At 42.7% G+C, this 25,148-nt stretch overlaps 2 protein-coding genes across 4 annotated transcripts in view; both read left to right on the top strand.

The window, feature by feature from the left end:
* HSD17B4 (hydroxysteroid 17-beta dehydrogenase 4) overlaps window positions 1–25,148 on the top strand; it is a 201,307-nt gene that overhangs the window by 67,448 nt on the left and 108,711 nt on the right. The gene's annotated exons all lie outside the window — the stretch shown is intronic.
* Window positions 1–25,148, top strand: part of TNFAIP8 (TNF alpha induced protein 8) — a 70,446-nt gene that overhangs the window by 22,244 nt on the left and 23,054 nt on the right. Inside the window, exons 1-2 of one of the 3 annotated variants that reach the window (XM_069880542.1) lie at window positions 14,758–14,809; window positions 22,315–22,356. The exons of 1 other annotated variant lie outside the window; for it this stretch is intronic. In XM_069880542.1, the coding sequence (XP_069736643.1) occupies window positions 14,773–14,809; window positions 22,315–22,356 (79 nt within the window). In that variant the 5' untranslated portion in view covers window positions 14,758–14,772. Of the gene's footprint in view, window positions 1–14,757; window positions 14,810–22,314; window positions 22,357–25,148 lie in introns of those variants that run through there. One more of the 3 variants, XM_069880543.1, reaches the window with a different exon arrangement.

The following is a 25,148-nucleotide window of genomic DNA, read 5'->3' as shown; positions in this document are numbered from 1 at the left end:
GTAGCTGGTGGGATACAGAACAAGAAGAGGGCTTAATGTGCATACTTCTTCATGTTGCATAGAGCCACACTGCTAGTTTCCACATCTATTACCACTCTGGTAAAAACTAAAATAAATGCCATAACAGAAATTATTTTGGGTGATTAAAAGACTCTGGGTTTTTTTATATACTTTCCTGTGGATTTTTTCTTCCTAATGTTTAAGAACAGTTACCTGGTAGTAGACACCATTGTGTTGAAAAAATTCTCCTTTTTTAATATAAACTTTATTTGTCTTAACAATCCTGCCCTGCCCTGCCTCAAACTTATTTGTCAAAAATATAAGGGATGACAAATGTCCTAGAAACAGAGCAAGTGCTAGGAAGCCCTCGGATTCTCCATTGGATGGATTTGGGCACCGTGCTGCTGATTGTAGTAATAAAAAAAGAACCTAGTAATGGAGCTTTCTGGTCTTTGCTTCTTGTGGCAGGATGACCCTAGCAGGCAGCTGAGTCTCCACTCAGATGTTCAGTCACTCCCCTACAGCGGGCAGGAGAGAGGATCCAAAGGACAAAAGGGAGGAAAAAACCCTTGTGGGTTGAGATAAAGACAGTGGGGGAGGGAAAGGTTGGGGAGAATAAACAAATGAGTAATGAAGAAGTCTTTTATCACCAGCAAAACAATGCTCGACCTGAACCAGAGCAATGGCTATTTTAGGAAAAAATCACCACCATAGTTTGAATGCTGATCAGGACATGACATGGTATCCAGTCGAGCATATAATACCCCCCAAAATTAGCTCTTGCCCCTTTCTACTATTGTGAAGAGTATCCATAGATTTGCATAGATAGATTCAGTTCTAAGCAAATAACCATGTGCTGTCCTCCAAACTGAGAAGATGTGAGTCTGGTTTTTCTCAAAAGGTTGAATTAACAAGCCCTGCAAGGTATTTCCTCAATAGTGCAGGCAGATTTTTTCACAAGCTGTTGGCAGGTTTTTATGATTCACAGTTGCTTTTCAGGAACAGACTGTATTCACCTGCACAACTCTGTCTACAGGGACGTAGGTTTGGGGAGTCATAAAAAAATCTGATTATTTATTTACTCACTGTTCACCAAAACACCTAGAAAATCAAGGCAAACAGAAGCTTCTAGGTATTCTGTGAAAATGTTATGATTGCCATTTTTAGCAACTGAAGATTTATGTGTTGTGCCCACGGTGCTTCTTCACTGTGCTTGTGGGATAGGGTGGCTGGGAATTTGCATGTCTGTTCTTGGGGTTCTGAAAACCCTTTGGAGATCCCAGGAGATTTGTAGGTATTTACTGAATTATCTCAAAGCCCTTGGGGTCAGACATTATTTTGCAATGCTTCATCCTAAAAGGTGTAGATACAAGCAGAATAGGTTCATGTTTGTTTGTTGCCTGCCCAGAGAAGCTGTTTTCAGAAGCATTTGCAAGATAAATATGGTGAGGCTGTGGAGATCCACAGTACTTAATCAGCATTTAAGAGAGATAGGTAGATATAACAGTTGCAGGACAATTACAGTCCTTGGACAATCTGAATTTATATATAACATGATGATGATGTTTGGACCAGTTTTCTTTTAAAGCCAAAAAACCAGACAAGACCACGGTAGATTTGGTAGTTTTATTTTTCTTTTTTTAACAACTGACATAAATTAACAGAAGTAGATCTTTTGGATGCTTGGCAAATTAATAAAACCTTCAGGTCTACTTTTACAATATGAACAGATAACTCCTGTTTTTAGGAACCTTAATTGCTTTAAATTAAAACAAAGTGTTTAGTGCTAGTCCTTAAAAATGAAGAATAAAGCTAGTCTAGTACTCTAATATGTTGTTCTACTCAATTCTACGGAGAAGTAATATTTAAGAAATGCAGATAGGTTGATACTGGGACTAGATCTAGCAAATAATAAATGAAGCATTTATAACTTTAAAACATGAAAAATTTGTGCTGATGTTCAAGTATACAAGTAGTTCCCATGTAAATCCTTTAAGTAAATGTTGTCATAAGTCTTAGTGATCAATATGATGTAGTCTGTCTGTTTACACACTAGTTACACCAGCTAAAAGCTTTACCCTAATGAGTTATGAAATGTGTTTTCCAAGTTGAAGATTTATGAACTCTTAAATGTGTTCCTGATCCTTCCTGTTTACATTTTTCTCTATTTGTATTTATTAAGTCCAATGCTTGCTTAAATTCTTTTGTTTTGTGTATGATTATCTGCATGTCATCTCTGCCTCTGATGGATGCTGAACTGCAGATGGGAGGGAGAGTGGCTGGTAGCGCTACTGCTGTGGATGTCTTGTGCTCTTCCTGCTTCTGGATGCTGTTGAAGTTAAAATTCTGGGACAAACAGACCTTTGGTCTGGTCTTTGCAGCTGCTCTTTTTGTTTGCAAGTGATTACTTAAAGCAAAGAAAACTTTTAGCAGCATTTTTTTTTTAAAAAGCACAAGTTCACAGCAGCAAAAGCTGCTAATGCATGTGCTTTACCAGTAGCCTTAATTTTCAATCACCCAGCCAGACCTTCAAGTTTGAAAGAGTGCATGAACTAGGAGGTTTTAAATGCTGTAAGCAATGTGTGGTTTCCTGTTGAAGAGCCTAATGTGTTCTGAGGTTTAAAGGCAGAGTAAGGAAACAATGCAAAGCCTGACGCCTAGCAGATATTTTCTCCAGTGTCAGAAATGCTGATTGACACCTATCAGTGCATCTTTTACTATCATGATGAGAAGAAAAAAAAATTTTTAAAATGGTGCCTTATGAGAATATTCTTCAACTTCTTGCCAAACTAACCTGATCGCCTTCTATGACAAAGTGACTCGGCTGCTGGATGAGGGAAAGGCTGTGGATGGATCTTCCTGGACTTCAGTAAAGCCTTTGACACCGTTTCTCCCAGCATTCTGCTTGAGAAACTGTCACCTCTGGGCTGGACAGGCGCACACTCTCCTGGGTGGAAAACTGGTTGGCTGGAGGGCCCAGAGAGTGGTGGGAAATGGAGTTAACTCCAGCTGGAGGCCAGTGACAAGTGGGGTTCCCCAGGGCTCAGTGCTGGGTCCAGCCCTGTTCAATGTCTTTATCAATGACCTGGATGAAGGCATCGAGTGCACCCTTAGCAAGTTTGCGGATGACACTAAGCTGGGTGGAAGTGTGGATCTGCTGGAGGGTCGGGAGGGTCCAAAGGGATCTGAACAGGCTGGACCGCTGGGCTGAGACCAGTGGGATGAGGTTTAACAAGGCCAAATGCCGGGTCCTGCACTTGGGGCACAACAACCCTGAGCAGCTCCAGACTAGGAGAAGTCTGGCTGGAAACTGCCTGGAGGAGAGGGACCTGGGGGTGTTGGTTGACAGCGACTGAACATGAGCCAGCAGTGGCCCAGGTGGCCAAGAAGGCCAATGGCATCTTGGCTTGGATCAGAAACGGCGTGACCAGCAGGTCCAGGGAGGTTCTTCTCCCTCTGCACTCGGCACTGGTGAGACCGCTCCTCGAATCCTGTGTTCAGTTCTGGGCCCCTCACCACAAGAAGGATGTTGAGGCTCTGGAGCGAGTCCAGAGAAGAGCAACAAAGCTGGGGAAGGGGCTGGAGAACAGGCCTTATGAGGAACGGCTGAGAGAGCTGGGGGTGTTTAGCCTGGAGAAGAGGAGGCTGAGGGGAGACCTCATTGCTCTCTACAACTACCTGAAAGGAGGTTGTAGAGAGGAGGGAGCTGGCCTCTTCTCCCAAGTGACAGGGGACAGGACAAGAGGGAATGGCCTCAAGTTCTGCCAGGAGAGATTTAGGCTGGACATTAGGAAAATATTTTTCACAGAAAGGGTCATTGGGCAGTGTCAGAGGCTGCCCAGGGAGGGGGTTGATTCACCTTCCCTGGAGGTGTTAAAGGCACGGGTGGACGAGGTGCTGAGGGACATGGTTTAGTGTTTGATAGGAATGGTTGGACTCGATGATCCGGTGGGTCTCTTCCAACCTGGTTATTCTATGATTCTGTGATTCTAACTCCTTCAAGGGCAGATAAGACTAACTCAGGTAGCAGAGTTCTCTGACTTGACATCTCACAGTCTGTATTATAGTATCTCCTGGCAGTCCTGCAGATGGTGGTGTTAGAAAAGAACTACCTGAAAAGTTGAAAAAGTGCATGCAGCCAAAGGTCCCTGAAATTCTGACTCTCCTCAGGGTATTTGGCGTTCCCCCTTCACAAGCTTTGTTTGCAGTGACCATAAAATGGGGGAATTCAGGATTCTAAGAAGAGAGATTGGAGCAAAAACTAGGATCATTGCCCCGTTTTCCTGAGAGCAGACTTCAACCTCTTCAGTGATCTGCTTGGAAGAACCTCGTGGGATGTGCCCTCATGGATAAAAAGGGTATAGGGTAGCTGGCTGATGTTCAAGGATCACGTCCTCCAAGCTCGGGTGACATCCATGCCACCAAGTGGGAAATCAGCAGAGATAGCCAGGAGCTCCTGGCTAAACTCAGACTTAAAAAAATGTACGAGAGAGAAACAGGGATTGGTGACCCAGGAGAAATATCAAGCTGCTGTCCAAACATGCAGGAACAGCATTAGGAAAGTCAGGTTTGACCTGGTTTGAGTCTGTCAGGGGATGGAAAAGGCAACAAGGAAGGCATCTACAGGTACAAAAAAAAGCAAGGGGAAGGGTAGGGGAAATGTGAGCCTGCTGCTGAATGGGGCAGGGGAACTCGTGACACAGACAAGACTCAGGTGTTCTACCCTTGCTCCAGACTTAGGGCTAGGGAGCACTTAAACTGGATGTACTGAAGTCCATGAGGCCTGGCAGGTTGCACACACATGCTGAGAGATCTGGCTGATGCTGCTGTGAGGTCCATCTCAATTAACTTCTTTCATGGCAACTGAAAGAGGTTCCTGAAGACTGGAAGAAAGCAAATGTCACTGATGTCTGCAAGACAGAGGGTCTGTGGTAACAGAGGCAGGTCATCATCACCTCAGTGCATGGGAAGACAACGGGTATTAGACTGGAGAACTGGGCTGAGAGAAATCTCATGAAGTTCAACAAGGGGAGATGCCAGGAGTAACTACCACGCACGTAAATACATGCTGATGCCTGATGGGCTGGAAATGAGCTCTCTAGAGAAGGACCTGTTTGTGCCAGTGGACACCAAGCTGACCGTAAGCCAGCAGTGCGCCCTTGTGGCAAAGGTTAGCAGCCTTTTGGTCTGCATTAGGAAGAGACTTGATAGCAGTTCAAGGGATTTAGAAGTTTTCCCCTTCTTGGCACTGAAGAAGCCACATCTGGAGTGTTGTGTCCAGTACTGGGCTCCTTAGTACAAGAAAAATACAGACTTACTGGAAAAAGTCTAACAAAGAACCACAAAAACTATCAAGGCTCTCTTCATGTGAGGATAGGCTGAGAGAGCTGTTAAATTTGAAGAAGAGAAGCTTTAGGGGAATCTTATCAATTAAGAAGAGGGACCCAGATTCTTTTCAGTGGTACCAGTGACAGGACAATAGGCAGTCAGCACAAATTGACACGTATGAGCCATCATCTGAACACAAGAGCATACTTTTTTTACTGCCAGAATGTCAAACAGTGGAATGGATTGCCCAGAGTGGTTGTACAGATATTAAAAACCCAACTGGATGCAGTCCAGGGCAACCTGCACTAGCAGTGAGGTTGGACTAGTTGATCTCAGCAAATCTCTTCCAGCCTTTACAAATGCGTGATTCTGTAATTTTGGGGACTGCTGCAGTAACAGTAGAACCAACCCTGGTACAGTATTTCAATATAATGCAGCTTAGAATTTTATGAGATTTTCATCTTTCTCTTTCTCCCTCAAAGAGGATTGCTCTCCTAAGTGGAGGCTTTGGACGTTTGATCATCAGTACAAAAAAAAACTGTTTCTCAGGAAACACCTAGGTCTCCCTGGTGACATTTTCAACCAGCGAACACAGCATTCAGAGTCATCTTTTCTGAATGATTCTTATTGACGTATGTCAGCCTCACTCTGCGTAAAAAACAGTTTAAAAATAAATTATCTTTTGATCTATTTCTACTCATACAGCCTCAAGATGCCAGGTGCCCACCAAGCTGCAATATCACTCCCTTTCTCCTGCTGGACAGGGGGGAGCGAATAAAACAAAAGGCTTGTGGCTCGAGATCCCCCACCAATTACCATCAAGGGGGAAACAGACTTAATATAGGAGAATTATTTTATTACCAACCAAATCAGAGGAATAAACGCAAATCTTAAAACATCTTTCCCCTACATCTCCCTTCTTTCTGGGCTCAACTTCACTCCCGATTTCTTCTGTCTCCTCCCACCCTGAGCAGCACAGGGGAGCACGGAATAGGTGTTGCGGTCAGCTCATTGCATGTTGTCTCTGCTGCTTCTTAGAATCATAGAATCATAGAATCATAGAATCATTCACTGGCAGAGGCTGCCCAGGGAGGGGTTTGAGTCACCTTCCCTGGAGGGGTTTAAGGGACGGGTGGATGAGGTGCTGAGGGGCATGGTTTAGTGTTTGATAGGAATGGTTGGTCTCAATGATCCAGTGGGTCTCTTCCAACCTGGTTATTCTATGATTCTATGATTCTAACCCACAAGGTCACAGCCTCCTTTGGGCAACCACCTACTCTGGCGTGGGGTCCTCTGTGGGCTTGAAGTGGATATCTGTTCCACTGTTAACCTCCATGGCTGCAGGGGGACACCCAGTCTCATCATAGTCTTCACCGTGGGCTGCAGGGGAATGTCTGCTCTGGTGCCTGGAGCACCTTCTCCCTCTCCTTCCTCAGTGACCTTGGTGTCTGCAGAGTTGTTTCTCTCACATAGTCTCACTCCTCTCTCTAGATCTCTGGATGCAGTTACTGTTGGGCAGGTTTTTCTGCCCTTATTAAACACGTTATCCCAGAGGTGCCACCACCTCCTGCTACCAAAGCCTTGCCATGCAAACCCAATGCAGTCTTATACAGGGACTAGAAAGGAAAGGATGTAACCATGCTTTGTTCTCCCAGATAGCATCCTCCCTGCTGCCTCAGTCAAGGGTGACCTATTCCTCCAGCATCTGCTGCTACCATGAAGGATTTTAGGGCTTTTCCCAAAGTTAATGAACTGTATGGTGAAAAGTTTGAGGAATCTGACAAAGGCTCTGAGGTTTTCTCCTGGTATGTGATTGGCAGAGAGATTGGGACAGGGTACTGCTAGTTGTCAGGAGCAATGAATGTCACCATATTCTATCTGTACAAAATTCCTAGAAAAGCTTCACATGGCTTTACTGCTTAACTTGGTGTCATCTTCTTTATCTATCCTGAACTGATTTCCCTCATTCATGTTGACTATTAAAAAAAAAGACAGCTTTGTTCTGCTTTTTTTGTCAGAAATCCATAGCTGTCCTGATGCTTTTGTTAGAACTTCAGTTTCCAAACTATTCTACAGATTAGCACAATAAGTTGAAATACTTTCTGTCTGCATTAACAGTTTATATTCACTACACTTAAAGGCTTGAAATAATTTCCTTTTCTCAAAGAATCATAGAATCATAGAATAACCAGGTTGGAAGAGACCCACCGGATCATCGAGTCCAACCATTCCTATCAAACACTAAACCATGTCCCTCAGCACCTCGTCTACCCGTGCCTTTAACACCTCCAGGGAAGGTGAATCAACGCCCTCCCTGGGCAGCCTCTGCCAGTGCCCAATCACCCTTTCTGTGAAAAACGTTTTCCTAATGTCCAGCCTAAATCTCTCCTGGCAGAACTTGAGGCCATTCCCTCTTGTCCTGTCCCCTGTCACTTGGGAGAAGAGCCCAGCACACTCCTCTCCACAACCTCCTTTCAGGTAGTTATAGAGAGCAATGAGGTCTCCCCTCAGCCTCCTCTTCTCCAGGCTAAACACCCCCAGCTCTCTCAGCCGTTCCTCATAAGGCCTGTTCTCCAGCCCCTTCACCAGCTTTGTTGCTCTTCTCTGGACTCACTCCAGAGCCTCAACATCCTTCTTGTGGTGAGGGGCCAGAACTGAACACAGGATTCGAGGAGCGGTCTCACCAAGATGCCATTGGCCTTCTTGGCCACCTGGGCCACTGCTGGCTCATGTTCCGTCGCTGTCAACCAACACCCCCAGGTCCCTCTCCTCCAGGCAGTTTCCAGCCAGACTTCTCCTAGTCTGGAGCTGCTCAGGGTTGTTGTGCCCCAAGTGCAGGACCCGGCATTTGGCCTTGTTAAACCTCCTGCCATTGGTCTCAGCCCAGCGGTCCAGCCTGTTCAGATCCCATTGGAGCCTCCCAACCCGCCAGCAGATCCACACTTCCACCCAGCTTAGTGTCGTCTGCAAACCTGCTAAGGGTGCACTCGATGACTTCATCCAGGTCATTGATAAAGACATTGAACAGGGCTGGACCCAGCACTGAGCCCTGGGGACACCACTTGTCACTGGCCTCCAGCTGGAGTTAACTCCATTTCCCACCACTCTCTGGACCCTCCAGCCAACCAGTTTTCCACCCAGGAGAGTGTGCGCCTGTCCAGCCCAGAGGCTGACTGTTTCTCAAGCAGAATGCCGACTGCATTAGTGAAGAAGTAAGCTGACTGCATTAGTCTTCCAGAAGATCATCTTGCTTTGAATTTCCCCTGTAATAGGTACTGGAGGGACAACTGTAAGGGCTTAGACCTCTGCCACTGAGGAGATCCTCTTCAATTTCTGCACTATTTCTGAAAGACACTAAAACAGAATTTAACCTTCTCTAGGACTGCAAACTCTACCTCTATTATTTGACATTACGGCCACTCGTACTCATCCATATATTCAGAAAGGGAATCAGTGCATTTGCTGATAGACGCTGTCTTCTTGTTGTTGCCTCCAACTGTATCTCACCACTACATCTTTGAACACCTGCCAGAAGCGGTGTGTTTTTCTTCTTCCTCTCTTCTGCATTTTGACACAGATTGTACATTTTCCATTTCACTTGCAGTGCTATCATCGTGACCATCACTTCTTATATTTATGATATCTTGCCTAACTGTAGTGGCATGTGTGATGTTATTAGCTGGTATAGTATCTCATCCCATATTCTACATAAATTGATGCAGAGCATCAATGATCCCTGAATTGGCTGTGATTGCTGTCCTTCTGAGAATTTTAAATTCTTTCTGAATGATGCAAAGATAAACAAGGTTTTTGGGGAACTGTTCATCCAGATTCAGATGACATGGAAATCACTTGGCTCAGCATGGTCACCAACTTTTATGATTGAGGCACAGCATTCCTATATGCCTCTGCAGAGCAACTCCATGCAGTACAGAAGGTTGTCTAGCCTTTTTCCACTGAATCAACAGCTGTCATGCTTTAGTGTTGACAGTTAACAACCATAATTTATCACATAAACAGAAGCATGAGATCTTTCTCCTGTGTAAGGAAGTCATTGACTTTTGGGAGATTATCTGATAAGATAACTCAGTTTGTTAAATATCTGGGATGCTAGTGAAAGACTTGGAGAAAAGTTCAAGATAAAACATTTTGAAATAAGAATCCTTAAGGCTTATCTTTATTTTAGCTTTAAAGTGCAATGGCTTTTCTGTTTCTGAGCTTATTGATTCCCAGTATCACCACTGGATGTCTTCCTCCCCTTTTAGTATGAGGGATGTGCTTCTACTGAGCATTTCTAAGACCTTCAAAAAAGGTTAGGAATCCTGGAGTGCTGGGACAGCTTCCCTTCCCAAATCCTTCCCCTTTTGTCATCTGGACGTTTTCAGCCTCACAAATGTGTGAGTTTCTCAGGCCCGTGAGGTGCACTTGTCAATTTTAAATGCAGTTTTAGCCTATGTAAATGATATCCTATATCAGCCCTCAGCTGGGTTCCTTGGTATTTTCCCTTGGTCAGGCAAAATGTATTACAGGGCACCTGGATTAGGCATAAACGTCTTTTGCAAAGGAGCCTTTAAAGGCTGCAACCAGAAGCAGTCTGCTCTTTCTTCTGGAAGAAAAGCAGGGTGAACATGAATGAGCACACTCCTGAAGGAGGTGTGAAGGCTTTTTATTAATCACTAGAGGATTTTCCAGATATATTCAATATTCACATTCATAGTCTTCTGTCTTTCTGCCTTGAGTGCTGTCAACTGATTTTGAGACTGTAAAGAATCTGAGAATACAGCAGCATGTTCCAGCTATTTGTGTTCTCATAGAGGAAGGAGATATGAGCACATCTCCTGTCCAAGCAGATCCAATCATGCTTACTGATGATGTGAGTGGATAATGTCTCTTAAAGATATTGGTTACTGGTGACACACACCTTTAGGAACATAGTAGAGCTGGATTTGGAAAATTAGCTATTTACAAACTATTGTTTGTAAATGGAGTGTGCATGTCTTAGGAATATTTCTGAACTGTCTATCCAGTAGGCAGTTGTTTAATACTGCTGTCTTTTTTTATAATAAAGTTTATACAGACCACAGTGAAAGCACAGGCTGTGGGTAAGTTGCTGAATATATTCACTGAGCGTTAACATTCACAACAAGCATTTGACCTAAACACAAATTCTTTACTTTTTGTAATGAAACTGGTCCCCAACACTTCGTAATTACTGAAATGCATGTAAAGATAGAAATACATATTTCATTTTCAGGGAATATCGGACATCACAAAGAGAGTTAAACAAGAGCCTTGCAAGAGCCTTCACAGAAGCTAACTGTTGATTTTTACCACTACCTGGACTTTATCTTTCATAATGTTGCTAACCTTGTTTTTGATTGAGTCCTATCTGACATTTTGATCATTAGCAGGTCCCTGGTTCAGTGCAAAAACAGATACTACTTATTTGTTGTGAGTTAGCAGTTCTGCTCAGATACAGAAGATAGTGATTTGTCTTATTTAGTCAAAATAACATTTATGTCTAGCTTGAGTTTTACTATAAACCACCTGTGAATAATTAACTTCCCTGTACAGCCAGTTTGAGAGTAGGCATTTGTTGTTACAGTATTTTTCCCCTATGAAACAAGCGCTATATGAAATCAGAAACCTGTTGCTTTGTGCCTGAGGGTTTTGCTGTTAGGGATTTGGGGAAGAAAAAGCTGCTGTCTCATTCATTTACGGTTGGACTCGGTGATCCGGTGGGTCTCTTCCAACCTGGTTATTCTGTGATTCTGTGATTCTGTGATTCTCTGAGGGATTTGAGCACACAGTCAGACATCAAGACCCCTGAAGAGAACTGGCCAACATGGGTTTCACAATCAGCAGTAGGTTAGGTCAGGGCTTGCCTGAGCATGAGTAGGAGAAGTTGACGTGCACGAGATCCTAGATCCTCTCTGGAGAGAGGCAGTCTACTTCAAATGGGAAGGTAGTGATTGTTTTGCTACAAAATTCATACCCTGAAGCTTTAATCTCTGAAACAGGGCCTTTCAATGCATGAAAGTTGCTGATAGAGGAATTCGGACTAAATATCAGTTGTGGGATTTATATATATACATACTGAGGTTAGGAACATCTTAAAGATGATAAAAATTCTTATTTCAAGTCTCATTCAAAGTTGAGCATCTCAAACCCAGTTTAGTTCTGACTTCATTTAAAAACCATTTGTGAAAAGCCATAAGTAGCTCTGAGTTGGAGATCAGATAAAATCAGTATAAATCTCTGTGGTTATCAAATACATTAATTACTTTCAGATCTTTGTTGCACAAATGTTATTAACTCTGAGTGGTTTCTGGTTTTTGGTTTGAATATTGGCATGTGTACATGTATATGTTTGCAAAAAAAATGTAAAGCTGTATGCAAAAGAAGCAGGTAGCATCAATGTATAACAGTTTTTAAAGGTAAATATTCAAATACCATATTTCAAAGGATCTGGAAAAATAAATAGACAATAGGTACCCCATAGGTGGTCTGTGTGCATGTGCATGTATGCACCATCAATAAAGGCTTCACAGAGCCTATGTCACTCATCGTGCAGAGGATGTTGACATTTGCTATATACCTTATCACTTTAAAATGCAACATTTCATGGTTAGTGTACTTGTACAATTCTTGAAAACTAGAAGTATAAGAAAATTCATCCAGCTCAGAACTCTAAGCCATAACAGCAGTGTTTGTCAGCAATTAATCATCACAACATACCAGTTTTGATTAACAATATTTTAAAAAAACTTTTTGACAAAGTTTTTCTCCAGACTTTATACTAAGACATATTTCTTTATTGGTGTTAGATACTTGCATATTTTAGTGTAGTAGGTTATTTTTTATTTTTGTTTTTTTCCTGTTCATTCACTATTAAGTGAAGAGGGGACAGGCATCTTGGGTGGACTACAGGAGGGAAGTGAGATTGTGTAGAGAAAAAAATCAGAAGGGCTAAGGCTCTACTAGAAATCAGATTGGCCAAGTCTGTGACAGATAACAAAAAATCTTTCTATAAATATATAAATAATAAAAGGAGGACTAGGGAGACCATACAGTCCCTATTGGACGCAGAAGGAACAGTGAGAGGGGATGAGGATAAGGCTGAGGTACTTAATGCATTCTTTGCCTCAGTCTTTAATTGTAAAGAAAGTTGTTCCCTCTGTGTACAAACCCAGGAGCTAGAGGAGCAGAATGAGGCTCTCATGATCCAAGAGGAGGTGGTCAGAGCCTTGCTAGCCCGACTGGACACGCACAAGTCTATGGGGCCGGACGGGATTCATCCAAGGGTATTGAAGGAGCTGGCGGGTGTGCTGGCCAAACCCCTTTCCATCATCTTCCAGCAGCCCTGGCTGACTGGGGAAGTCCCACTGAACTGGAGGCTGATGTTGTGCCCATCTACAAGAAGGGTCGCAGGGAGGATCCAGGGAACTCCAGGCCTGTCAGTCTGACCTCAGTGCCAGGGAAAGTCATGGAGCAGGTGATCTTGAGTGCTATCATGAAGCACATGCAAGAGAACCGGGTGATAAGGCCCAGTCAACACGGGTTTGCAAAAGGCAGGTCTTGCCAAATAACCTGATCGCCTTCTATGACAAAGTGACTCGGCTGCTGGATGAAGGAAAGGCTGTGGATGGATCTTCCTGGACTTCAGTAAAGCCTTTGACACCATTTCTCCCAGCATTCTGCTTGAGAAACTGTCACCTCTGGGCTGGACAGGCGCACACTCTCCTGGGTGGAAAACTGGTTGGCTGGAGGGCCCAGAGAGTGGTGGGAAATGGAGTTAACTCCAGCTGGAGGCCAGTGACAAGTGGTGTCCCCAGGGCTCAGTGCTGGGTCCAGCCCTGTTCAATGTCTTTATCAATGACCTGGATGAAGGCATCAAGTGCACCCTTAGCAGGTTTGCAGACGACACTAAGCTGGGTGGAAGTGTGGATCTGCTGGAGGGTCGGGAGGCTCCAAAGGGATCTGAACAGGCTGGACCGCTGGGCTCAGACCAATGGCAGGAGGTTTAACAAGGCCAAATGCCGGGTCCTGCACTTGGGGCACAACAACCCTGTGCAGCTACAGGCTAGGAGAAGTCTGTCTAGAAAGCTGCCTGGAGAAGAAGGACCTGGGGGTGTTGGTTGACAGCCGACTGAACATGAGCCAGCAGTGGCCCAGGTGGCCAAGAAGGCCAATGGCATCTTGGCTTGGATCAGAAACGGTGTGACCAGCAGGTCCAGGGAGGTTCTTCTCCCTCTGGACTCGGCACTGGTGAGACCGCTCCTCGAATCCTGTGTTCAGTTCTGGGCCCCTCACCACAAGAAGGATGTTGAGGCTCTGGAGAGAGTCCAGAGAAGAGCAACAAAGCTGGTGAGGGGGCTGGAGAACAGGCCTTATGAGGAACGGCTGAGAGAGCTGGGGGTGTTTAGCCTGGAGAAGAGGAGGCTGAGGGGAGACCTCATTGCTCTCTAGAACTACCTGAGAGGAGGTTGTGGAGAGGAGTGTGCTGGGCTCTTCTCCCAAGGGACAGGGGACAGGACAAGAGGGAATGGCCTCAAGCTCCACCAGGGGAGGTTTAGGCTGGACATTAGGAAAAAATTTTTCACAGAAAGGGTCATTGGTCCCTGGCAGAGGCTGCCCAGGGAGGTGGTTGAGTCACCTTCCCAGGAGGGGTTTAAGGGACGGGTGGACGAGGTGCTGAGGGACATGGTTTAGTGTTTGATAGGAACGGTTGGACTCGATGATCCGGTGGGTCTCTTCCAGCCTGGTTATTCTATGGTTCTATGATTCTATAAGTGTTTGTATTTCAGCTATTCCTGATAAATATTGGAATAAATGCCAGAAACACACTGTGACAAATAGGAATTTCTGTTTCTTCCTTGCAGTCAGTAACATCAAACCTCTGTAACTACTGATGAAATGACTATCCTCATTTTTTTTTGTCATGCCTGTGGTTCTTCTGGTGAAGTTTTCTCTTCTTTACACCCTGATTCACTTTGTACCTGATACACTTAGTTCTAGATTTCCAGGTATCTCTGTGTGGAGACTGCTGTGTTTAAATTCTATAAGAATTTTGCAAAGAAATTAGATTTTTTGTGCATTGACTGTTGAACAGCTTTCTTGAGTTGGTCAGAAGCTTGAAGGTCAGTCTGCATTTACAGTATAAACTGTGGAGTAAAAACCACAGAGGATTCTGAAACCAGACTCTCAGGAAATGACAAAACGTGATGGCTTTTGTATTATGTTGCCCAAACACATTCACTGTTTACAGTCAGGTAGGCTTCTGCTGGCTTTTTCCTGATGTTAAAAATAAATTGTGTTATGTACGTGTTGGAATGATCTGTTTTGGGAACGCATTACACTACCTTTGTGTCAAATATATTTGTAGCCTGGCCTCATAATGCTGCATTTCACCTCTGCTTCTCTGTTCATCAACCAGACTTGCTGATGTTTTCTACCAGCAGTCAGCTGCGCTTGAGATCAAGTAAGCCTGTTTGGACATAAAAGTCCAGTTTGAATGGAAGAGCTGTATGAGCTTTCTGCTGAATAGATGGGTGTTTGCTGCTTTCAGTCATTCTTCTAGTTTCACAGTTAAGACAAGCATGTCATGGATGGTATTCGATAAAAAAATGGAGATTTATATTTTTCATTTCACTTACAGAGGTGAAAAACTTCATAGCTCTATGTTGGCTTAAAGTATGGATAAAGATGCCGGGGGAAATCTAATCTGTTTAGGTAGCATTGTTAAGAGAAAAGGGAGTATTTTAAGTGGTGGCAATTCCTGCTTCATCTTTTTTTGTGGGGCATGTGACTGCGTTTGTACATACTTTTAGGATGAAATGCTTTTGGGCAACCAGGAAATAGAAAGCGTAGCTATAGTATTTGTTTGATTTTATTAAACTTCTGCAAACATAATATGCAGGTGTTTCTACCCAATGCTAATTAAACTAGAATATCCTAATCGGTCTTATTGTATCTCTGTTACTGTAAGTCAGATGTATTTTTTAAGAATGTCTGCTGAGGTTTTAATTGGCATGCAGAAAAAAATGAAAGTGACTAATACTTGGTAAAAAAAAGATTATAGGGGGTTGGTACCTAGATAATCACAGTTTTACAGTGTACCCAGAAGCAATTACTGTTATCTAATTTTAAGTGAACCATTTTTTCTCCATTATTTAAGTTGCTCTTAATTTTCAAAAGAAAAAATTCTTTTGAATTTTTGAATTTTCATAGAATTACTGAGACACTATCTTTTCCTAGAAGTAATATAAAGAAAAACATAATGCTTAGGGATGTTTTGTAGGCTTAGTGAAGATGGTATATTCAATCTTTATCCATTGCATTCCTTGATTATGATGGGCATTTTAATTGTGCATAATAGTGGTATTTGTGACTCCTTGGCATTGGACCTCGTATCACTGCTACACCTCAGATGAGAGACTATCAGGATTCACCATGATTGGATGAGAGCTGGGGCTCATCTCTTCCTTTCCATGCCAAAATCCCCATTGCTCTTTCACACTGTTGGTACCTTGCTGGGACCTGTTTCAGCATGACCTTTTTTTCACAGAGGTGACTACAGTGTGAAGAGTCTCCCTAACTCCTATTTAAATTCCTGAAATGGGGACTAGCTTCTTCCTCAAAGCTATTCTAAAGCGCTTACAGGCGAAGATGTTGATTTGAAATGGCCAGCATGGCTTCATCAAGGGCTAGTTCTGCCTGACCAACCTAGAGGCTTTCTGTGATGACATCGGTGGACACAGGAAAAGCAGGGGATGTAATCTATCAGGACTCCTGGAAAGCCTTTGACACAGTCCCCCACAACATCCTTCTCTTTATATTGGAGAGATAAGGAATTGATGAGTAGACTGTTTGATGGATAAGAAATTGGTTGTGGGGTTGCATTCAGAGGGTGGTGGCCAACAGCTTGATGTCCAGATGGAGATCAGTGACAAGTGGTGTCCCTCAGGGGTCTGTACTGGGACTGGTGCTGTTTGATATCTTCGTCAATGATAGAGACGGCGAGATTGAGTGCACTCTCAGCAAGTCTGCAGATGACATCAAGCCGAGTGGTGCAGTTGACACACCAGAAGGATGGGATGTCAGCCAGAGGGACCTGGACAGGCTACAGAAGTGGAGCTGTGAGAACCTCATGAGGTTCAACAAGGCCAAGTGCAAGGTCGTACACCTGGGTCAGGGCAACCCCTGATTTCAATACAGGATGGGAGATGATGTGATTGAGAGCTGCCCTGTGGAGATGCACTTGAAGGTGCTGGTCAATGAGAAGCTCAACATGAGCCGGCAATGTGCGCTCGCAGCCCTAAAGGCCAAACGTATCCTGGGATGCATGAAAAGGAGCGTGGCCAGCAGGGCGAGGGAGAGGATTCTGACCCTCTATTCCTCTCTCATGAGACCCCACCTGGAGTCCTGTGCCCGGTTCTGGAATCCTCAACATAAGAAGGATACAGAACTGTTGGAACAGGTCCAGAGGAGGGCTGTGAAGATGATCCAAGGGCTGGAGCACCTCCCCTATGAGGACAGGCTGAGGTAGTTGGGCTTGTTCACCTTGGAGAAGAGAATCACAGAATCACAGAATCACAGAATAACCAGGTTGGAAGAGACCCACCGAATCATCGAGTGCAACCGTTCCCATCAAACACTAAACCATATCCCTCAGCACCTCATCCACCCGTGCCTTAAACACCTCCAGGGAAGGTGACTCAACCCCCTCCCTGGGCAGCCTGTTCCGGTGCCCAATGACCCTTTCTGTAAAGAATTTTTTCCTAACGTCTAGCCTAAACCTCCCCTGGTGGAGCTTGAGACCTTCTAGTGACCTGCCAGTACCTGAAGGGCCTCCAGAAAAGACTTTTTACAAGGGAACATAGTGATAGGATGAGGGGTGGATGGCTTTAAATTGCAAGGGGGAAGATTTAGGCTAGAAATTAGAAAGACATTGTCCAGGGAAGATGTGGATGCCCCCTGCCTGGAAGTGTTCAGGGTGTTGGAACTGGGTGATCTTTAAGGTCCCTTCCAACCCAAACACAGGATTCTGTGATTCTATTCTATGACCTGCTTGAGTCCAAACCTGTCTTTTATCCACTATCCCCCTGATTTATCCACTGTCTCTACACGTGAAACAATCCTGCATGACTTGTGAGAGGAAAGGCTGCCTCTGACTTTGCAGCTGGGAAGATGAGTTATGGATATCTCAAAACCGCCCCTTCAGGGGCAAAAAAAATATTTTCATTATCCCGTCTCTGGGAAGGCAATGTCAGGATAGGGAACGGGAAAACATACAGGGAGAGCAGGGGTGAACTTGAGTCATTGCAGGCAGAAGTGGTGGGCAAGGGATGAGCACCACGAGTAGTACAGTTGTATCTGTACCTTGCAATGATACTCAAGATTTTAATATGGTTTTAAATTCACAGAGCCAAGATGTATATCAACCGTTATGTTGCAATCTTAGTATTAGTGTCCTCCAGGCAGATTTAAATGTTTTTTCAAACAGATCTAGTATCTGCATTGGAAAAAATAATAGGCATTTTCTGCTGCTGCCTGGTTAGTTGACGACCCATTTCAGGTGATGACAACTGTTTCATAAGACTTTAGTTGCTGGTCCTGCTCTGTTCCTTGTACTGAAGCAAAGTGAAATCTTTCAGACCTGCTCTTTATTTTTTTTTTTTTCTTTTGTCTCAGGGTGTTGTTGCCACCTTGTGGCATCGGCCAAACCCAGCAACAAATGCTCAAAATCTGTGAGGTGGGATTTCTGATAACAGTGCCCCATCCCTTGTGTGTCGACAGAGGCAGAGTTGTTGATAGTCTTTGTTATTTTTCTTGCTCCTTTATTTTCTAAACTGGACCAAGATGCTAACTGTAGTTCATACTGAGCCTCAGATTTTGGAAACACATTGTAAAGTTCTTAGCCTTTAGGAAGATTTGCAGTGGCACGGCCCCAACAGACCCGCTGCCTGAAGAGTAAATCATCTTAAGCATGTGCTGTAATTCATCTTTCCGCAAACAAGAACAAAAAATGTTGAACAAAAAGGCTAGGAATTTTTGTTCAGATCTTATTATCCACATATCTTATTTTTTTTGAAGCTGAATACTTGAAATAGTTCATGAAAGTCTTGCAATAACCCTGTGAAGTAGTATTCAGTTTGGCCTAACCCCAGAGTGCAAACTCTGTTATTATTATTGTTGCTAAACCATTTAAAGAGCTGAAGTATGAATTTGCTGTAAAGCAGATAAAATACTTGAAAGGTTAGATATGTTTCTACTAAATAAACTCATCTGTGCTCCAGAAAAAAATCTCAGTTTTTTTTTTAATTGAAACTCACAGCAATCAATAAAAATTCAACATTGAGTTTTTAATGTAATGCTAAAATACTGAACAGAGTTTACACTTGCAATTTGCCTGCATTGCACACTAGCATAAGCCTGCTTATTGTAGGGAAAAACTAGCAAGGTATTTTTATTTCTCTTGTCATATTAGAAATCATCCAAGCCCTACTTTTAGCTGCAATTTGTTTATTAGATATTTATTAAAAAGAAAGAAAAAAAGGAAAAAAGAGAGAAAAAGGATCAGAGAAGTATTTTAGGTTAAAGTTCTACTAGCAGAAAAAGAAAAAAGGTTAGCTATACCTGGGATTTTCGTTAAGTGGACACCATATGCCTATGTTGGAAAAGGGGAAGAGAAAGATGCTGCTGCTCTGTTAGACAGTCACTCTCAGATGAACCAGCCTAAAGTACTGATCTCCCAAGAATGCTTTGGTTATGAAGATGTTACCACAGGCCAGGGGAAGCAAGTGCTGAAAATCTTCCCTCTAAAGCTGCCATAAATGATGAGTTCTTTTGTGCGGGTATTGGGAACTGACTTTTCTGCACATGTTCAGCATAGCCTTAGTTAATATTTTGCCAAAAGAAATCCAGTTCTTGCAAGTGCTTTTCCAGATTCTTAATATGGCTTCAGTCTAAGCTTTAGGCAAATAATAAACAGATTTAAAACTGATTTGGAACTTGCAGAAATCAATATGGTTCTTTGAATGAACACCACCTAATTAGCTACATCTGGCTTATGAATGTAAGCTCTAGCTAAACTGAATTTTTAAAGAGCAAACTCTGTGTAGGTTTAATATCCATTTAAATCCCTCTTTCGATGTCTTTTAATTACTTTTGAACTAAAAGTAGATTATTCTAATATTTTGGTATTTTTTAGCTTTGTTTTATTTGAAGTTTTATCGAGATAAGATTGCATTTGATATGCAAGTGGTGTCTTGACTGTTTGCATGATTAATGGCTTTGGTATCTAAAAGAAAAAGGGCATAGTTCGACTGCTACACATTAGCAAAACACTTGGATCATTTGCTTGGGACTGGAACACAGCCCTTGCAAAGGCGTACATGTGCTTTCTCATATGTGCACTGCTTTTACATGAACAAATCCCTTCCTATTTTAAGGTAATACTAAATTGTCTCTTCTGTCAGCATCACTACTATACCTTTAAAAAAAGAGAGAAACATATATTAGTCATACACTTCAGTGGTACTGTTTAAAATAAATGCTGTATTTAACACTAGTTCAGGCACTTTGTTTTCAAGCTCTTTTAAACTTTTGGCTATGTGATATTTAATTTTCTGGTTTTAATTAAAATATCCCTTTCCAATTCAGATTGTTCCAGCACTGTATTTTGATGTGTAAGTATCTGGCAAAATCTCTTTTCTTACCTCTTGCTGAGAGTGGATCTGGTGTATCTCTTCTCATGGGCTGTGGTGATGTGTGATGTGCTCTGTGTAGCACATTAACTCCCTGCTTATTTGTGATGCTTTTGGGTGATTTCTATTTCTGATGCAGAGTTTTTCCATGTTTCTGTTTCTGTTATTCTGCTCCTCAGATTTGTTCTTGAACCTTTCTTTTGATTTTGCAAAAGCTACAATGTCATATAATAACACAACAATTTTTTAAGAACTTTATCATAAACTACAGCTGGGAAGGTTATTTTTCTAGTTGATAAAAACAGCTCAGATCTGCTGTATTCCTTACCAAACTGGAGGACTGCACCTTCCTGCCTCTGTTAGTGCAGGTCTCTTCATCACTGTGTCATTCTCTTCAATGCTGCTTTTTGCTTGGCATAGCTGTGTTGGCAGTAGCAATCTGTGTGTGCTCCTTTTAAAGGAAAAAAGAAAATAATGAGTGAAAATCTTGGTATGGAGTAACAGTGCTATAAGCCTGTGTTGGTACATGATGCAGCCGTTGATACAATGCCCTCAAAAGACAGCTAACCTTGACTATCTCTCTCTAATTTCTGTCATGTCCCCTCTGAACTCCTGAATGTTCAGCAACCATTACTGACTTATCACCAGTTGCTGGATAGCAACCAAGTCATTGCATGTTATTTGGCTGGTTTACTCGAGTGATATTTTTACACTTTATCCTGCACTGAAACCTTGTCTTCAGTAACTGGTAACGGCTGGATAAATAAGCACCTCTCAGTGTGTGGTATCTGTGTGTCTAAAATAAAGTCATTGTGCAATGTGATGCCTATCAGAGTTTGCATGTCAGAAGTCATGGCATTGCTCTGTATGTGAATTTGAAAAGTTGTTTTGAAATAAAAAAGATAAGCCAGTGAGACCTATTCTGGGCTGAGAACGGTCTGGTAGCCTGGCAGTGGGCAGTTATGTGACAAATGATGCTTATTTTGAGGCCAAAGAGTGGGGATCAGTGTAAAGCAGCATCCTAGTACTGTGCCGAGGCTACACTGTGGATGAAAGGTCTGACAGTTAGTGGCTGATGCAGATAAAGCTTATAAGGAAAGCTGCATTTTGTGGTGAAGTGAAGAGGTTTCCTCACCTCTTAACCACAGAGCTTTTGGGTAGAAGCAATGGCAGCTTAAAAAACAACTGTTGCTGCTTTTTGGAAACCAACAATCTCAGCATCTTTGTAAAAGGGACACAGCCTAGAAAGATGTATGCTGCACAGTAGTCCTGACAGTCTGCAAGGTAATTACTGTTACATTGCCTTCTTGGGCTGTCAGCGCTGAAAATATAAAGGCGCGATTGTGGGCATTATGTACATGGACGCTGTAAATTTTACAGATGAGACTGATAGGAATTCCAAATTTCATAGCAAAGTTATACCAAATATTAAGCAGTTTTAATTTTATGAAGCCTTTTATGTATATTTTTTTCCTACCCTCTCTTGTGTATTTTCTGTCTGGGGCAGAAGAACTGACGTAAGGAGCCTCTGTAAGGCGAGATAGACTTAAACTTCCATTCATATGGCAACAAGGTTCTGTCCATCACATGCTGCTTCTCCCTGTCCTTAACTTGGTGGGCTCATTTTGAACCCTTCTGTCACCCCATACTGCTGCTTATTCTGCCAGTTTATTATCAAAAAGGAGGTCTTCAGATATACTATTGAACAGCTTATTCTAGGTTGAATCCCTGGGTTTTGCTTACTTTGACTGAAGGCCGTACCAGCAGTGTGCTGTGGGTTTGAACAACTCTAGTGTTTGAACGACACTGTATCGCTCTTGCCGTTTGGAAATGAAAGTACAGATAGGTCTTAATTACCCAGTAACAGGGTGGAGAATGGTTGCTGAATAAGAGGGTACAGAAATAGGCAACGAGGACAGCACAGGGGAGGGAGGAGAATAGGATGAACTGCTGGATGCCTTGCATGGTGCAGAAGCCGTTGAGAGATCACCCAGTCCCTTGTGGCTGGACTTCTTGTAATTCATTAACCACGTGGTAGAAACATACTCCAGAATATCATTGGTGTATCTGCCCAATAGATGGAAGTTTTGAAAGAGCTTCAACAAGTGCCATAAGCATTATCTATCATCTGAATTGGTCTGAAGCCTGCTGTGCAAAGAGGAAAAAAAGCTAAAGATAAGGAGAACAGCTGAACAGGCCAAAACCAGGAGTGCCTGTATTTTTCAGATCTGGCTTATTGACCAACCTACTAATCTTTTGGTTTGATTTGTTTCTCTAGCTTTCAGTATACTGAATTTTCCTAAGATGAAACTGGTGCCTGGTACATGATTTATGCACATTGCTTAAAAATCCTGCATCGTAGATAACTGGGATGTTAGAGTTGTACTATGATATGAAAACAATTCTGAATGCTGAAAACAGCATTTCTGATGTCAATCAAAAGCTAAGCACTGTTTGATACGTTAGTGTTTTATGGTAGAAGATAAAACAAACAGAAATCAGGAATAAAATCTGGCTACAGCAACAACAGATGGGTTATTCTACCTAATCTTTTAGTTACAGAACTATATAAACAGCATTATTAGAATCGCACAGCTAATCAAAATTCCTCTTTTTACTGTAAAATAATATTAAACCCTAAATTAACAAAACTGCATGGGAGTTGGTATTCAGTTTTGCTGCGCTTACACTACACACAGTGCATATTGCACTCTCTTTTGCAATAATAGAAGTAAGACAACTGCAGGTGGTTGCTCTACCTCTGGGTTAGGAAATAACTTTAAAATAGCTTCTTGACTTGCTAATTTGAATGTCTGTGTGTAATTGTTTAAGTGCATGACTGCAAGCAGAACAATTTAGATGTAATACAAGAAAACAGAAGTTTTACTTTTTCTATGACTTTGTGCCCCTGACTCCACACCTTTTCCTCTCTCTATGCACCTTTGTGCACACGTGATGTCTCTGTCTGGCAGCAACAGAAGGCAGAGACAGCTGGTCAGAGCTGCACTGTTTGGCACCTGGGGAGATACCTGGCAGGTGAATCTTTGCACCCCAGGATATGGACAGTGCTGGAGAAGGCAACAGATCCTCGCTTTGTACTGCAAGCTCTCACTGCTCTGTAGGGATGCTAAAGAGCTCATCCACCCATCTAAACTGATAGGGAAGGGCTAGATCTTGGATTGAACTGTAACAATCTAGCATCTTGTTCCTTTTCAGAATATTAGTTTGAGAAAAACTCTTATATTTGAGAGTTGGTGAAATGTATTTACTGTGATGAATGTATCACATTATTTCTCGTTACATTTTGCAAATTGCATGTATGAAGAAATAATATATGACAGTGCTTCAGGACAGTGTCCGAAGTTTTCCTTGTCCTGTGTGAAAACTTGCATTATGTGCCTGTAATCTACACCCATTGGAGAGTTCAGAGTCAAAAACTTGTCAAACCAAACCCCTTGTATCAGAAATAAGTATAATTTTGGGGGCTACGGAGAGATGTCATAAGCTTTCCTTTTATTACTGTGTGAATGCTGCATGGCAAAGTTTACATAATCCCTAGGTTATACACTTAAGTACAGTATCTTTTTGAGTTTACTCCATGAAAACAGCTGGTTGAAAATCTTTCTTTGTAGCAGTACTGTGAAAGCTAGTACTTCGTTTAACTATACGGTCTTGCATGTGACAGAGTAATGCAACACTTCTGCTTCCTCATAACTGATCCATCCTTGCTAAGTCATGGGAAAGAAAATCTCTACCGCATGGGTGTTGACAAAAAGAAGGGGGCATACAAGAAAGCTGTGGAGGGGCTTCTTACAAAAGCATGTAGTGATAGGACAAGGGGAATGGCTATAAATTGGAGAGAAGAAGATTTAGACCAGACATAAAGAGAAAATTCTTCACAATGGTAGCGGTGAGGCCCTGGCCCAGGTTGCCCAAGGTAGCTGTGGCTGCCCCATCCCTGGAGGGGTTCAAGGCCAGGTTGGATGGGCTTGGAGCCCCTGATCCAGTGGGAGGTGTCCCTGCCCATGGCAGGGGGGATAGAATGAGATGATCTTTAAGGCCCCTTCTAACTCAAACCATTCTATGATTCTGTGATTCATACTTGCAGTTTTGTGTACCTTTCAGGGTATGTGCACACTTCTTTTGTCTCACAGCTGGGAGTAGGATGGGAAGCCCAGATTTCCTCAGCCACGCGTCAGAGTTCTGTCATGAGGCTTCTAATAACTCCATGCAATTACAGCCAGCAAAAGATAAGCAGTTTGCTTAGAAAGAGAAAGCGATTGGTAGCTATTGTCTGTAGCGAGGAGTTGAAGTTGGGCATAGGTCACATAGTTATTGTTGAAAGGTTTGCAATCTATTGAACATGACGGTCTGGAAGAGAAGAAGTTATCACAGATAACTTTAATTCCATTAACCAAACATTGGGAGATTGTTTTCAGTAAAAAGACATGAATATGTAATGTTTGAAGTATTACTTTACCACTTCCTTCTATAGAACTGTTCTGGCACTGTGCAGGGTTTAGCAAGATTTATTCTTGCTTCCATGGCAGCTGCCTCCTCTAGAAATCTTTCTGATACTTTTCATGTAGTAGTTCAGCTTCCTCTTTTTTTTTTTTAATGAACCAAAACATTACAGTCTTTTATGTAATTTCAGTATTGAGCAGGAATTATTGGCAGTAATTTTAGCACCAAACTTTGACTTCTGAGATTGTTATTATTTATTTTAAATATTTATAAAGATGTAACGTGATTTGCCACCTGTGTATCTACTAAGAAAACTCTTCTGCAAACAGTTGTCTCAGAGGCACAAAACATGAGGAGGCTTTTGAGCTGGGCTGGGGATGTGCTGACAGAGCTACACATCCTCTTACAATACCCTGCACATGGCTGTAGTAAGCCAAGGCCTGGCTAGAGCCTTTTCTTTGTATGGTAAACCCTGCCTTATTGTTATGGGAACAATTTACAAATGATGAGCTAAAATGCCAAACCAGACAAAAAAAATAACTAATCCTTTTGTAAGGTAAAACCAGAAGGTTTTGTTTCAGCAGAGAGGCTGTGAAGGACCACTCTTCCCTCTACCCCCTTGTCTTACCCAGGCCTCTGGATTTCAGA

Source organism: Phaenicophaeus curvirostris, chromosome Z, assembly GCF_032191515.1.
Source record: "Phaenicophaeus curvirostris isolate KB17595 chromosome Z, BPBGC_Pcur_1.0, whole genome shotgun sequence".
In the NCBI taxonomy this organism is placed as follows: domain Eukaryota; kingdom Metazoa; phylum Chordata; class Aves; order Cuculiformes; family Cuculidae; genus Phaenicophaeus; species Phaenicophaeus curvirostris.
The sequence above is the reverse complement of the archived record's forward strand: the minus strand, read 5'-3'. Positions and strand labels throughout refer to the sequence as shown.